General features: G+C 42.3%; 1 protein-coding gene across 1 annotated transcript in view; it reads left to right on the top strand.

The window, feature by feature from the left end:
• The first annotated feature begins 172 nt into the window (after positions 1-172).
• ttn.2 (titin, tandem duplicate 2) overlaps positions 173-15,535 on the top strand; it is a 198,402-nt gene continuing 183,039 nt past the window's right edge. The window contains exons 1-17 of the mRNA XM_046403600.1: positions 173-222; positions 671-1,050; positions 6,036-6,139; positions 7,618-7,821; positions 8,329-8,616; positions 8,785-8,867; positions 9,553-9,767; positions 10,193-10,268; positions 10,550-10,705; positions 11,274-11,384; positions 11,744-11,992; positions 12,076-12,189; positions 13,183-13,431; positions 13,731-13,790; positions 14,330-14,588; positions 14,851-14,920; positions 15,018-15,215. Of these exons, the coding sequence (XP_046259556.1) occupies positions 6,049-6,139; positions 7,618-7,821; positions 8,329-8,616; positions 8,785-8,867; positions 9,553-9,767; positions 10,193-10,268; positions 10,550-10,705; positions 11,274-11,384; positions 11,744-11,992; positions 12,076-12,189; positions 13,183-13,431; positions 13,731-13,790; positions 14,330-14,588; positions 14,851-14,920; positions 15,018-15,215 (2,423 nt within the window). The 5' untranslated portion in view covers positions 173-222; positions 671-1,050; positions 6,036-6,048. The remainder of the gene's footprint in view (positions 223-670; positions 1,051-6,035; positions 6,140-7,617; positions 7,822-8,328; positions 8,617-8,784; positions 8,868-9,552; positions 9,768-10,192; positions 10,269-10,549; positions 10,706-11,273; positions 11,385-11,743; positions 11,993-12,075; positions 12,190-13,182; positions 13,432-13,730; positions 13,791-14,329; positions 14,589-14,850; positions 14,921-15,017; positions 15,216-15,535) is intronic.

Raw genomic sequence — 15,535 nt, forward strand, 5'->3', positions numbered from 1 at the left:
CTCAGTTATTAAATATTAAATTAAATATGTTTAATATATACGATGTCCTCTACAGGCATTAGGCCTGCAATTAGTGATTGTTATCGATCAATCTGCCTATAATTTTCATGATTAATCATTTAGTCCATAAATTGTCAATAACAGTCATGAAAAATTATCATCAAAATTGAATTTTTTCCGGTTTTGGACTGTCGGATGGACAGAAGAAACAAACTTCAAGATGTCAGTTTGGGCTCTGGGAAACTGTTGTTTATGTAACTGTTGTTTTTAATGTACGTTAACTTTCTTACAACCTAAAATAAACAAAAACAAAAACAAAGCAGCCATGATTACAAGGGTTATCTAAGAAGGGCGTATACAAACCCAGTATCTAAAAATGTATGTAACAGTTAGTCCAGTGTGACACAAATTGTTGGTTATTTCCATTTTCTCTCACTCTGAACTCACACGTCATTTTTCATAGCCATATGAAGAAGTTTATGAAGAATAAGTTCATAAGCTGGTAGGATAGCTGTGGGTTTATTGTTTATTGTTTATTGCAGCAGCTGATGGTTGGTTTTATGATCAAATATTGTGCTTAGAAAAACAAAACTGAAAATTACTAAACTAATCAGTAATGAAAACAATCATTTCATATTTTCTCTGTCTTTCTGTCTGTCTTTTTGTTAAGTAAAGCGGCTGAAAGGTGTGTCAGGAGTTGCATAAAATGGCTCCCCCGTCCTCCCATGATTCCCTGCAGGAGTGTGCGGGCCTGACCAATGGCACCCCCTGTCCTGTGTGATGTCACAGAGGTATAAAGGCCCCCGCCGCCCCGCTGGCCCCTCTGAGCAGAGTCAGCGTTCCCGGCCTGGACGCCTCGGCTGGAGGGACTGCTGTCAGGAGGAAAAACAAAACTACACGGCGCTGACGGCCTGTAGTTTTGTTTTTTTCTGTGGGGTTCCTTCGAGGCTCAGTTTGTTCTCCTTTTGGATTTTCTCACCAAATTTTCTGGATAAAGAGATTTTTCTGAAGACAGCCCTCTGGGCATCCCGGGCATCCTTGTGTAGACAAGTAAGTGTCTTTAAAGTTCTCCAAAGTGCTGTGATTGACGAGCGGCAGGTGGCTGACGCCTGCTGGACTTGACGCCCAGACATTTGCCTTGTAACAAACCGTTCAAGGCTCCCTTTCATTTTATTAGTCACTTTTACACGAACCTTTTTGAAGCCTTTTTGCAGCTTTTTCATGTTGAAGGTTATAATGAGACATCCCAGAATAGCCCTGATAGCATCAGGCTGGACTCTCAGCTGGGCGGCTGATGGCTTTTTAAGGGAATCAGCAGCAGGGCTATCAGTTGCTCCTCCAGTTATGTGCCACATGGTGGCTGTCAATCAGACAGAGGTGTGGGTCGGTAGGGGGGTGCTGTTATTTTTAGTGTTTGGTGTCCCGCGTTAGATAACCCCCCACCCCACTGGTTACATTACACAGAGCTCTGTGGGGAGGAAGTGTCTGCCTGACACATCACTGAAGCTTTTATTTTGGAGGAGAGTGAACAGCTGTTGTCTGTCCTTTGGGTTTTTAGTTTTTATTTTGAAGAATGAGAGACTGGAGTGGCTGATCTGCAGCGCTTCTGAGAATGAAGTTTAAAGCAGAAGATGTGTCAGTGATTTTTTTCTGCAGCTCCTTTTTTGTTTTTAAGGTGCTGAGAGAGCAAACTGATTTAAAAGATCTGCCTGAAGGGCTGATGTGTCTTCAGAAATAAACACTAAATGATGATGGTGACAAAATGTTGACTGACTTGAACTGATGCTTTGATTGATTTGTCTGTGATTGACTGATGACGTGAGGTTTGGTGATTTGGATCGTTGACATTCAGCCTGCAGTCCTGTTTTATTGAGTGAAGTTTATTGTTTTTCATATTAAAATGCATGTGATGGGTTTTTGTAAAGACGTCAAACTCCTTTCTTCTTTTTGAACATTTTTACTGAAGGGATCAGGAGTCGGGACATTTAGGACATAGTCAAGAAAAAGAGGAAAGGACGTAAAGGAGCAAGGAGAACAGTTGATGAAGCCCAAGAGAAAATATTAAAATGGCTGAAAAAGGCATGAGAAATGGTCGATTTTAAAAAAGCTCCCACATTAAAAATGAAATAACATGAAAGAACATGTTCGAGGAATGTTCACATCCTCGACTGATCTGTGCTCTGTAGTGTAAAGGTACTTTATCTATGACGTAGTCGAGGTGGAGTTACGTTTACCTGCTGATCGGATGTTTTGGGTGAAGGCGTCTTAATCTGTGAAGTGACTCCAGCTGTCGCAAAAAGTCGTCACCTGTCCAGGTGTCAGGAACATGACGGTTGATTCAGTTTTAGTTACTTGACCGGCAGCGTTAAAGTCGCCTCTTTAACATGCAGCTGAGTCATCAGATTAAGTTTAGCTGTAAGCAGATCTGCTCTGTGTGCTGTTCAGGGACTCACCGAAATCTGATTATTTCTCCACACACTGAGACGTCGAGCTGATTTGTCACAGTAATCCACAAGATGTCACTTAGGTGTAAACATTTCAAACAGATGCTGAATGTTGCCTGGTGTTGAACATTTGATGAATTGATGGTTCTTGTTTGTGTTTATTTCCTTTATGTGGTTCAGATCCCCTTAATGGATCCTCAGTCCACATCTGAAAACACCTTAATCAAGGTTCATGATAAGGTTTTTTAAGGGCCTGAAACTGAAAGAGTCTTGAAAGCATCCTCATTTTAAAAACCCTTAATTAATTAACAAATTAAGTAGGTTTAAAAGGTACACGACTTCCTTCTTAATGTATGCATTAGTTTAAAATATTTCACATTTATTATTTCATTAATTTCTGAAGAAAACAACTTAAAAATCTGACAGACTTTATTTTTCAGTTTGAGCGTCTCCACTGCAGGGCGTTCAGATTTGACCAATCAGAGAAGTTTTTACAACCTTTAATAGGCAGAATGTGAGTGTGCTGACATTTTGTGCTGCGATGTGTTAAAAGGCAGCAGCTGTCCATGTTAGCTGGGTCTGTCAGGTGACCAGGGACGACCAGGGACGACCAGGGACGACCAGGGACAACTGGAGACAATCAGGGAACAGCCAGAGCCAGTTAACTCTAATCTTAACCAAAAGCAGGGCCAATCAGGTTACATTAAGGACCAAACAGTCCAACCTGTACGACTCAAAGCCATCCCAGTTCAGTCCATCCAAAGGGTCCACGTTGGTCAAAGCAGGGACAACAAGGTGAAAACAAGCCCATCTATGAGAGCCAATAAAATGTAGCTTCTCCTGTCACTACAGTGAGTCTTCTATAAGCATTTATTGACAGTTGATTTGATTTGAAATTGTTCACGATAGAGAAACGATTGACCAGTTCATCAATTAGTCAATGAACAGAAGAATTCAAATGAGCATAAATCTCTCAAGACTTCACTCTTTCCATTCTCTCAAACAGATAAATCAAACAATTAATCAGTTCATCCAGGAAACAATCAGCAGAAATCTCCAATATAAATTGGTTTTGCATGTACAAATGATTCTTACCAACTTTTAAAATTTAAGATTTAAATCTGGTTTCCATACAAAAAAGAAAATAAGACTTTCTGTTGTGACCAGCTGCTGTCATTTGAGCTTGTTTCATTCACTGAAGTTCTGCTGCTGAAGTTACAGTCCAGACTTTGTTATTTATTTTCAATGAAACTAAACCTGGTGGTGGTATTTATTATATATTAAATATCATGAGTAAAACTGAAAACCAAACTATGAATTGGATTATTTTTTGTTGTCTTTCACTTCCGTCTTTGAAGTGAAAAATTTAAAAATGAATTATAAATCAATTTCTGTTTTTTTTAAAATATGTATTGTATTGCTTTTTTAATTGTAAAAGTCAGGTTTTCATAAATGTCCTCTTTGAGCTTCCTTCCAATACAGTTAGTTTTTTACACTGAAAAGTGTTAAACCAAAAAAAAAACAAAAAAAAAAACAGACCAAACTAAAACTACAGGAAAACTGGAAAACAACCTGAACATTAATTTTCTTAACGCACTTTGAAGACAACCTGAAAGTGAACTGGAATGGAAATGTGAGAGCGAATCCCCTCGGGGTGAAACAGGTGTTTTAATCTGCTCTGAGCTCTGCCGTGGATCAACTGGTGGTTTGTCAGCCAGACCCCGTGGAGCCTGGACCTCGTCCAGGGTCAGAGCTCCTAAAAATAAACCCTGAGGGCATCAAAGTGACGATGTGAGCCGCAGCAGCTTCATCACACTCAGGGTCTCGCTGTCAGCAGGTGAAGCACAGCTGGACGCTGACCTTCAGTTTTAGCTCTTTACAGATGTTTTTAAAAGGCCACGATGTGTTTTTACCTATTTTAGACATTGGACTGTGGCCAGTAACCTGATGTGAGTGTTAAGTACGTATCAGCTGATATTAGTTTACTTACATGAAAGTTATTTTTTAACTCCTCCTGAAATCTGTAGTGTTTGGGTATGTTTTATAGCGTAAAAAGCGTATAAAGTAAATTGCACTCTGAGGGACAAACCCTGTAATGGAGCGTCTAAAACTTTGATACAACAGGTGATAAACAGGACCATGATAATAAGTTGGTCAGGCTATTTTACACGTGTAGTGAAGACTAGGAGACATTTGTTATTTCTGAATACTACTGCAGATAAAACAACTGAGTGTTGGTGAAGCGTTTGACTTAAAGAAGAAACTGTAAAGTAGGGATCAGTGTCATCTTTCACTGCTCGAGGTTTGATATCCAGCCTTTCTCACAAACACATCCTGTAAACTTTGAGCTTGCGACAAATTGTTCCTGACTGAGATTGGTCCTGTGGTGGTGGGGGTTTTGAGAAATTTATGACCTTCTGTGTTTGGCATTTTATAGTTTTTCAACTTTGAGCTACTTTGTTTTGTTGCTGAACATAAATATGTTTCATGTTAGACTGTCTCAACGGGAGAAGATCATCTTGTTTTTCTCACCGATCTCATTGCTAATTACTGTTATCACTCAACGCTAAAGTCTGGGGTATTTAGATTTCTAATATATTTAAATGGTCATCCGCTGTGTTCAACAGTCGGGACGTTGATGGAAATAAGTACTGAACAGGAGTGTTCTGCCTCTGACAACATCTGATATGTTGGATTTTTATAAATACATCACAGTGTTATCAACTAATACTTGACCGGGTGTTATTTGAAAAGTTCTGATACAAGTGTTGATATGATACCTGAGTTTTAGAGCAGATGCTAAAACCTTTTCAAGCCGTAATTTTTCAGAGAAGCTTTTTACATTTAAAGAAGCCATTAGGTGTTACAGGTTGTTGAAGCTGTGCCTTAATTTTACACCGGTCTGATGTTCATTGTACTGCACATGTGAACATGTTGAAGTCTGAGAATTTGGACCAACTATTGGCATTGTGGGTAATGTAGGCACCAGGATGTGTGGAAAAAAGACCACAACATCTTTGCTTCTGCTGCATCAAGTGTTAGAGGAATGTGGTGGTAAATCTGAGGCGTACTCCTTTAAAATCTGGACCTTTCTGATGATCAACCAGAGCACGAATCTGATCACTTTTTGTTACATTGTATGGAAGCCTTTGAAAAAGGTGGTCATGGAGTTTTCTATTTGTGCTTTCAGTTTCTATTTGGTCTTTTCAATAATTACTGTTTTTGTAAAAATGTTTTCAAAAGGAAAGTAAAATCTTCTTTTGTCTCTGCTGACATGAAAGCTTCCTCTATGGGAAATGTGCTATTCCCAGCATGCATTTGTGTTTGGTCAGCAGTGTGTATTGTTGGTGTGACTCACCTGCTGTGTGATGTCATATGGTGGTCATAAAGAATACAACTTTACTGATGATGTGATGTGATATAAGGGATATATATGAGGCAGCATGTGTAAATAATAGAAATGGCTTCTTTTTGTCTTGAATATACTGTCTAATTGGAAATGTTGAAATGGAGTTTATTCATGTCTGCAGTAATTGTGTGAGTTGTGTGTTGTTCTGACCGTTTATTTAATTGTCTTTGTTGTGTTTTCAGGTTGCCGATCAACATGTCAACACAGGCGCCGACATTCACGCAGCCGCTGCAGAGCGTCGTGGCACTTGAGGGTAGTGCCGCGACGTTCGAGGCTCAAGTTAGTGGTAAGGAAGCTTTCTGACTGAAGCTCAAACTGTATATGAGAGATTTAAATGGCATTTTATTATTACTAAAAGTCTATAGCAAGGACTAACATGCACGCTAATTGAAAGTGTCAAAAATGCTTGGTCCGGCAAGTCTGGCTTTATGTTGTTTATAAGAATTCTCTCGTTGCCTGTCTTCTCCAGAGTCTGATGAAAAGGTGGTTATCATTTTTATGTCTGTGCAGCCAGTACAGAGAGAGTTTTAGACATGTATCACCTAGCTTAGCACAAAGCTAGGTGATACAAAGCTAGCAAGTGCGGCCACACACCAGCACAACAGATCTTACATGTTGTGTAGTATTGTTTGGCTCCCTACAAACGATTTCCTTTTTCATTATACACGCTCCATAACTGCCAGCTAGCATATTTGATGAAGTGAATATTTGTGAAGTTATTTGTAGCTAGCTGATGTTACACCGACTGGGGAATTTGCTCAACAAGGTCTAAAAAGAAAAAAATCCACCTCCCAACAATTTCAACTTTCTAATTTATGTCTTGAATTTCCCTCGGGATCAATAAAGTATCTCTCTCTATCTATCGATTTGTTGAACTAGTGCAGAAACAGAAATATAACAAGCAGACGTTATGTCTTCAGAAGCATAGAAGCAACTGCTGCTGGATGCAGTCCAGTATACCTGGCTGCACCTTGCAGACAGGCACTATTTGAATGGTTCAACTGCTGAATTTAGTTCTGCACGGTGAGATTTCATTGGTTTAACTGCTGAATTTGGGTGGGGTTAAACATGGATTTTACTGAAAAAAACCCACTGCTGTACATTGTTTAGCTAACGATGTCATGAGGGGAACTGCGCTGATGTCTACACATTGTAGATGTGAATATAGGTCGTTCACATTTTTAACCAGCTTACTTCACACGTTTCGCACATTAGTTAGCTGGGTGTGTTGGCTGTTAATAGGCTACTAGTTAGCCAAAAAGGTTAGTTGTTCTACCTTAATATGAAAAAGTTCTGTAGTCTGCTGTGATGAAATCTGAATATGAAACATTAGCTAGCAGCTATGTCACTTCACCACTAAGCCATACCTATTATTAACTGTAAATATTAGTCTGTTAATAGCTAGTACCTTGGCTAGCTAACAGAATTTTGCAATAAGACAATTCAGCTCTACATCAGCCAAAGTCTAAAAATGTACCAACTGTTGGTACAATGCTCAACACACAGCTAACATCCAATCACATGGTGGAATTGATAGCGTGGCTATTTTTTAAAATACAATGGCTGTCACGCTTCGCATTCCCAACAGGATATCATTGAAAGCTACCCGATTAAATTCATCAAGAGCAAAATAAAAGAGGTATCCTTCCTTTCATCTGACTCTGGGGAAACGAGGGAATTTCCTGATAAATGCTGGAGTGTGCAGTAATTAAGGATATTTAAGTTTTCTGACAGTGTGCTGGTTGGTTGGAACCTCCTCTGCAGGTTCTCCAGTTCCTGAGGTGAGCTGGTTCCGTGATGGCCAGGTTCTTTCTGCTGCCGCTCTACCCGGCGTTCAGATCTCGTTCAGCGACGGCCGCGCTGTTCTGAGGATCCCCGCCGTGACCGCCGCACACAGTGGAAGATTTTCTGTCAGAGCCACCAACGGCGCTGGACAAGCCACAAGCACCGCTGAACTCCTTGTAACAGGTGAGACCGCTCACTGTGACTAACTTTTATTTTAACTGACACTGTCAGTCAGTTAGCTACAAAGACACAGGAAAGACCACAACCCATAAACATGTAAGCTAATCTACGCTCCCTTTGTGTCAGTAAAAGTTAAAAATTGTGTCCTTCTCAGTTTGAGTCCAAACTTGTCCTACTGTCTGCTGAGAGGTGTGGTCTGTTACTTAATCCAGCGATAAAACTGATATAGATGCAGCTGTTGCCGCATAACTTTCCTTAAGAAGGAATATCAGGTTTATTAAGTGATTCATAACTTGAACTCAAACCAGTGAGGATCTTATATCTGGGTCTTCGGTTAAACACAGTTCTTTTACTCATTTGGAGATTTTAAAAGTTAATTATTGCAGGACTTTTGTTGTTGCCTGCCTGCCTGCCTGCCTGCCTGCCTGACTAACTTTCTTTCTAATTTCTCTCATAAAACATATCTTGATGCCAGTGAGCATAAATAAGAACTATTTTCTGTCTCTGCAGCAGAGACGGCGCCACCAAACTTCCTTCAGAGACTGCAGAGCTCGACTGTGAGACAGGGCAGCCAGGTGAGGCTGGACGTGCGAGTGACAGGTATCCCAACACCTGTGGTGAAGTTCTACAGAGAGGGAGCCGAGATCCAGAGCTCAGCCGACTTCAGGATCCTCCAGGAGGGAGACCTGTACAGTCTGCTGATCGCCGAGGCCTTCCCAGAGGATTCTGGGACATATTCTGTGACCGCCACAAACAGCAGCGGACGGGCCACCTCCACCGCTGAACTTCTGGTTCAGGGTGAGACCCTCTACTGTACCAGTACCTCAAAATCTTTTCCTCTCAGCCTTGGAAAAACTACTGTGTATTGACATAATAAAGCTTACAAATACACAATGAGAATTTTGGATTGATACTTATTGCTTTGTGCCATATCTGCATCAGCCTCAATGTGTACTTTTGCTGCAGGTGAGGAAGCTGTACCTGCTAAGAAAACCAAGACCGTCGTGTCCACATCCAAGATGACGACTTCCCAGACCAGAGTGCAGAAGGTGAGACACACTTAAACACAACCTGGGTCTGGTCTAAGACGCAGACTTACTGAATTATCCGGTTAAAGGTGATAAATAAGAAGAGGAAAGCTTGTAGAACAGAGTAACTCTCCTTTCACATAGATGCAGCCATCTTCATGGCCAGACTTGAAGTGGTTGTCACTTGTTTTAATACTTTTTCTGTGCCAAGGTGACGGCCAAGTTGGTGTGTTGAAGTTCATTCAGGGGTTTCACACGAAACTACATGTTTCTGTACTGATTTCAACTGAAACTGACCTTCTTGACTTACGTAATTATCTTCTCAGCTGTCAAACAGTGTGTCATTCATGGCACAGTTCAAATAAGATCAAAAAAGTGTTTTCATCGTTAACTGAAAAATATGTGCAGCAGGAAGGGACAGGCTTCAGCTCTTTACATGTAATTGGATGTTTTGGAGGTTTTAGAGCCCTGTCATCTGTATTATAATATGTACAACTGACCACTTTCTGTGTAAATTATACTGGAAACAAAATCAAATTAACTAAATATAACGTGAAGTTCCTGTGGTGTTTGTATGTTGAAATTGAACAAAGAATTTATTTGTTTTAATCAAATCAGTCTTATTTTAAGTGTTCATTAAAATCTGAACACTTTTTACAAATCTCTCCAAAAAGTGTGTGACTCATAATGTAATTTTCCCCTTCAGAAGATGGAGGCCAGTTTCCAAGCCACCACCATGATGGAGATGCATGTAGAAGGAGGAATGATGACTCAGCATTTGGCTCACAAAACCCCTCCCCGTGTTCCCCCGAAGCCTACCTCTAAGTCCCCACCGTCCTTCGTTTCCAAGGTGACAGGAGGACGCCAGCAGTCACCTTCACCTGTGAGACATGTGAAAGGACCGACGCCCACACCTGTCAGGTACAGCCGCTGCCACCGAGTCAGTCTTGCACAGTAGCGAACCATAACTGCAGCCATGGAGTCTGTGAGGGAAGAGTGAGCGATCCAAAGCAAATTTCACGAGATAGTTGTATTCCTATACTTCCTCAACAAACGTAACAGAATCAGTGACGACAGATATCGATCAATACCGACTGCTATGCGGAGTCGCGTGATCTGAACCGACTCTCACAGAATCAGACCGCCGTCGTGGAATACGTGAAGCGAGATGGGAAAAAACGTGAAAGTGACAAAGACATTTAGAGTCTGGAAATTTCCTGCTGTGACGTTTGTTTGGATCTTACATTTATCATACATATTTAATTTATTAAGTCCATCACGCTACACTGCGAGCCATCTTTTTGTATTGTAATCTGCATCGTGTGTTGTCACATTTTTGTCTGCAGACCAGTTTCTCCCTCCACCAGACTGTCTGTCTCTCCCATCAGACCGGTCAAGTCTCCTGTCATGACCAGGAAGCAGGTAAGAACATTTACCACAGAGTTCACATCCGGGTTGTAGAGGCTCTAATGTCCGGCAGCTGCAGCCGTTGTTTAGAAATGCGGGTTTGCTAAAGTCAAGATTCTGAATCACACAAGCTGGTTCTTCCAACGCACTTTGTTGTCGCTGAATTTTGACGCTTTTCATTTTCTTGATAAATCTCCTCTGCACTGTAGTTCAGGGGCTCAGGAGAGCCGCTGTAGCTGATGTGTGAGACCTGTTGTAACCACCATCATCATCATCATGGTGTCTTCCTCTTGCAGATTTCTGCCTCTGCAGAGGTGCTGCCACCATGGAAGCAGGAAGACTATGTGGCTGAAGCCAGCTACACCAGTATGAGCAGCGTGACCAGTGTGAGTAGCGCCACCCAGCTTCATATGGAGAAGCACTGGGAGCAGCAGGTCACCGCCACCAGAGAGGTGAGAACGGTGGAGTTGACAACCACCTCTTTAATGTGAATCTGCATGCAGGCCATTTAAAACAAGGTGATTTTTTTTCAGGCTCATTTCAGGAATTGAGAAACAAACTTGTCTGGTGGCAGAAGAATGTGGACCTAATGAATGTGTTTGAGCTTTGCTTGTGGCTGCAGGTCGGATAAAGGGAAATCTAAATACAGTGTTTTCTCAAATGGTGGCCAGGGCCTTTCTTTACCTTGACTGCATAAAGATAATTTTAGTATGAAGCCTTCTTGTTTCCTAATCTGGTCCCATTTTCGCTCTTCAAGTTTTGTTCCTCAATTATGCAGCATACGCGTGCATCCTTTAGTTATGGGTCCTTGTCAACCACACCCCTGGCTTTTATTTGAGGGAATACAGTTAAACGGTTGCGGCAACCTTAAATGAATGTATAATGAGTCGACAGTATGCATATGCAACAAATTTTAATTTTACTAACTACATGTGATGAAGTGAAACAGTGCCTTGGCCCAGCTCTGCCTGTGTGTTGGATAAAGTGTGAACATGTGTTGATGTGCTGTGAATGGGTCAGGATGAGCATGTTTCCCAGGGCGATAAGAGCGTGGCCGTGGCTACCGTGGTGGCGGCCGTGGATCAGGCTCGCAGCCGGGGGCCGTCTGAGGCCGCTGCGTCCGGAGAGCAGGTAGACCACCACTGTCTGCTTCCATCACTTCACCTGCCGTCCAAACCGCCACTTCTCTCACTTCATTTGTCTTTTTTCCCACTTTATCTTCTTTGTTCACTCTTTTTTTCCCCTCACTTCAGTCTCTTCATGTTTCAAGACATTAGCTGCTCTCTTTGCATCACAGTTAACAAAAACAATTGCATGATGCATGGCGTCGTAGATTTAATGATGATGATTGTTTTAGTTTGAATATTCTTTAACTCTTGTATGTATACCAGTAGTATTCTTGTTCTTTAAGGGGTTTTGACCAAGTATCTTCCTCCAGGGTTCCTGCTGTGGATGTCCTGATATGTATGTGATGCTGTTTGTGTCTACAGGGTGAGGGAGGGAAAAAGGCTGAGGCTGTGGCCACAGTGATGGCCGCCGTCGACCTCGCTCGCGTCCGCCTGCCTGTGCATGTAGAGGGCGGTCGAGCTGAAGGGGAGGAGGCTGTAGAGGTGGAAATAAGGCAGCAGGGCAGAGAAATGACCTCAGACAAACACGTTGTTGCAACAAAAACGCTGCCTGCTGAACTACCGGCAGTTGTTTCTGTGACCTCGGAGGAGCACAGAGTCCAGGTCTCACAGGTCGGACGAGTCAATTCATTCTAGATATGATATCTGAGTCTTCGCTTTCTTCACCGCTCAATAAACTCTGTTGGTTACTCCAGATTCAGAGAACAACAGAACTCTCCTCCCATGTGGAAACAGCCGTCAGCCCGTCCCCACTTCCACATTTCACAGTTTCTAAAGTTTCTGTTCCTAAGCATGAACATAGTCATGAGGTAAGGACAGGAGCTACAGGCCCGTCGTCATCATCCAAATTCCTCCATTTCATCCTTAACCCACGACCATCTTACCACACAGTCTCCACTGTTTTGTTATGTGGTGTGATACACACTGATTTACTCCTCACAATATCGCCCATCCTAAAATATTACATCACTTCCTCTGTTTTGGGGCTACCACAGCATCACGGCCATCAGCTGCAGTTCATGTTGATTCTATGTATCCTATGTTGTTCCGATACTCATAATTCAAGCTTCAAGTTTTATCAGTTTTTTGGGTTGAAGTTGCAGTTTCCGATACTTAAAATAGGATTTTCTGGATCCACTTATGTCATTCACATTGTCTACATATGAGGGAGTGCAGACAGGGTTTTATACAACATCTGCTAGGTGAAGCTGCATGAAAACAGTGAGTTAAAAGGATGCTTGTTGCCGAGTAGAACGGCAACAATTAGTTGATTAATTGATTGGTTTTTGCCTGCTGGTTGGACAGAAGAAGCAACATGGAGATGTCACTTTGGCTTCTGGGAAATTAAGAGGAGAATTTTTTTCACAATTTTTTGAAATAATTTAGACAAAATGATTGTGACAATAACTGACAGATTGATGGATAATGAAATTTATTCTTAGTGGCATCCCTGTTGTCGAAACAAACCTGGGGATCTTTTTTAAACCAGTTAGTCAGTAAGAAATTCCACAGAGCCAGTCTACCAACTTAATGAAGACTTTGATGGATCAGTCATGATCTGTTTGTAATCTGCACTGCTGTCACCTGTCCAGGTCGTTGTTGCCGTTGCTGTGGTAACCTCTTCATTGCTTTGTTTTTGATGTGAAAGGGTTGTAAGGAGGACCGTAGACTTCTGTCTGCACCTTGCAAGGAAAATAAATTAGGAATCGCTCTCCACCGCTGTTTTCGCTCACTAACGAACGTGGACTATGGAAGTCTCTGTGTGTGATGATGGTTAACGTTGTTCTCATTGGCTCGGTCAGGTGTCCATTGCTGGCTCTGCCATCGCCACTCTGCAGAAAGAGTTAAGATCGCCCCACGCTCCCAGAAAGATCATCAAGCCTGTCAAGTCGCCCAGTCCATCTCGCAGAGCGACGGCGGTGGAGGTGCGAGTGACGCCGGAGCCCCTCCCGCCGCCGTTTAAAGATGTCAGATATCAGAGTCAGTTTGAGTTACAGCCGAGTGGAGGTTACGCAGTGAGTGAGGAGGAGTTTGAGGACTGGGAACCTCAGGTTGGTCCGACCTCCTCACTGTAGTTTCGCTTCCCCCATTTTAACCGTGTGGACCCGCGTTCTCCCTCTTCATCGTAACGCAGCAGCCAGTCACATGCTGCCTTTCACCCACCTCATGAAGAATCATCTCCTTTTTCTTCCTGTCTTCCCCTATTGACCTTCATCCCTCTGTCCTTGCTGCAGGGTTTTTGTCTGTAATAACCGGCTGCCACCCCTCCATCCTCACAGAAACCGCAGAGAAACACCTTGTTATTTTCTGTGTTTGATGAGGTTTGACTCGTTCATTTGTTTTTCTTCAGGAGGCGGCTGCAGTGCCTGCAAGAGCTCAGGAGCCTGTTGTTCCTCCCACTCTCATTGCTGTGAGTACTTTTCCTGTCCACGTCCTGTTTCTTTCCTTCAAAATGTAGTCACCACGTGTTTAGATGTCCACAGACTGTGGTATCTCCAGTAATGCTAGCAGCTTGGATCTTGGGGTGGCACACCCACCACAGACATTAGATGGACTGTCATGGCATTTGTGGTAGCCAGAGGAGAAATCCTAACTTTGGTGATCTGCTGACTTTTGATCTAGCATCGTCATCATGTCCAAGTGCCTGCAAAACTAATGTGCTGCAGCCCAAACGAGCTGCCAACAGGACTGTAGACTGTTAGTGTGGTTAATAAGTGTACACCTCACAGTAGATTATCCTACATTAGTTATCTAATTTCCAATGTTTGTTTTTTTGTGCTGCTGAATCTGTGAAATGTAGTTGAATGTTACAACTACATAAGATTATATAGGTATTAAAATGAGCTTTGAACTGCATTGTGCAGCTTTAAATCAATTAATGAAGAAAATAATTGGCAGAACATCTGGACTTTCCAGGCGTCTGAAGGTGTGACTTTTCTTGCTGTTTAGGGCCTGAAGAACGTAACGGTGACGGAGGGTGAGTCTGTGACCCTGGAGTGTCAGATCAGCGGCCACCCCGCTCCTGTCATCATGTGGTTCAGAGAGGATTATCAGATCGAGAGCTCCATCGACTTCCAGATCACCTACAAGAATGGATTTGCCCGGATGGTGATCCGCGAGGCATTCGCTGAGGACAGCGGCCGCTTCAGCTGCACTGCCACTAACGAGGCAGGAACCATCAGCACTTCCTGCTACCTGCTGGTCAAAGGTAATGGTGGTAGGATTAATGAACAAAGGCCTTTTGAGTTGTAATGACCAAAATAAATATGCTAAATATGACTCAAGAGACACACAATTAGTTTACCCAAGTTTAATTCACAGTATTAATTTTAGAAAATTTTAAAATATAATTTTAGTCTTAAGACAAGCTTGTACTAATTATGTATTTTAGTTAACAAAGCATTTTAAATTAGTTTGTGGATGGAAAAGGTTGTCAGGGTTGCACTAATTCAAATTTAACTTTGCTGTAGTGTCAGAAGAAATCGAGAGCAGAGAGGAAACGACGGCCGTCACCGAAATTGGAATGACTCAACAGAAAACGTGAGTTGTCTGTTATATCAGTACCCAATAGTCCTAACCAAATTACATGTCCAGTTTGTGCCACTGCAGTATTTGATTTGCTGTCGGTTCCCTTCAGTGTTGCGATCGAGACAAAGGAACAGGTGGTGATGGAGGTGAGCACGGGGGAGTCTGCTGCTCCCTTCTTCATCAAGAAGCCGACTGCTCAGAAGTTGGTGGAGGGAGGAAGTGTTGTCTTTGAATGCCAGGTTGGAGGAAATCCCAAACCTCACATCATCTGGAAGAAGAGTGGTGTGCCGCTCACTACTGGTTACAGGTACAAATCTCCCCTTGGTGTCTCCACACAGATGCTGTTGGCAACTTTTTTCATAATCTGGTTCAAGTCCCCAATTTTCCCACCCAAAGCCTGTAGAGTACAACAATACTTAGTGCAGGTACTCTGTAAGAGGTGATAAAGGGTGATGTTAACGATGATAATGTCTTCTGAGGTGAGCATCATTTTGGATATTCAGTCTGAACATCAGGCTACTTATTTGTTGTTGTGAGGGCTAGAGGGCTAGCTAGAGATTATTTACGACTGTGACATTTTCACACTTGTGTCAGAACAGAAGTTTAGATGTGCAGCTTTTATGATTT

This window comes from Scatophagus argus, chromosome 11 (assembly GCF_020382885.2).
Source record: "Scatophagus argus isolate fScaArg1 chromosome 11, fScaArg1.pri, whole genome shotgun sequence".
Lineage (NCBI taxonomy): Eukaryota > Metazoa > Chordata > Actinopteri > Scatophagidae > Scatophagus > Scatophagus argus.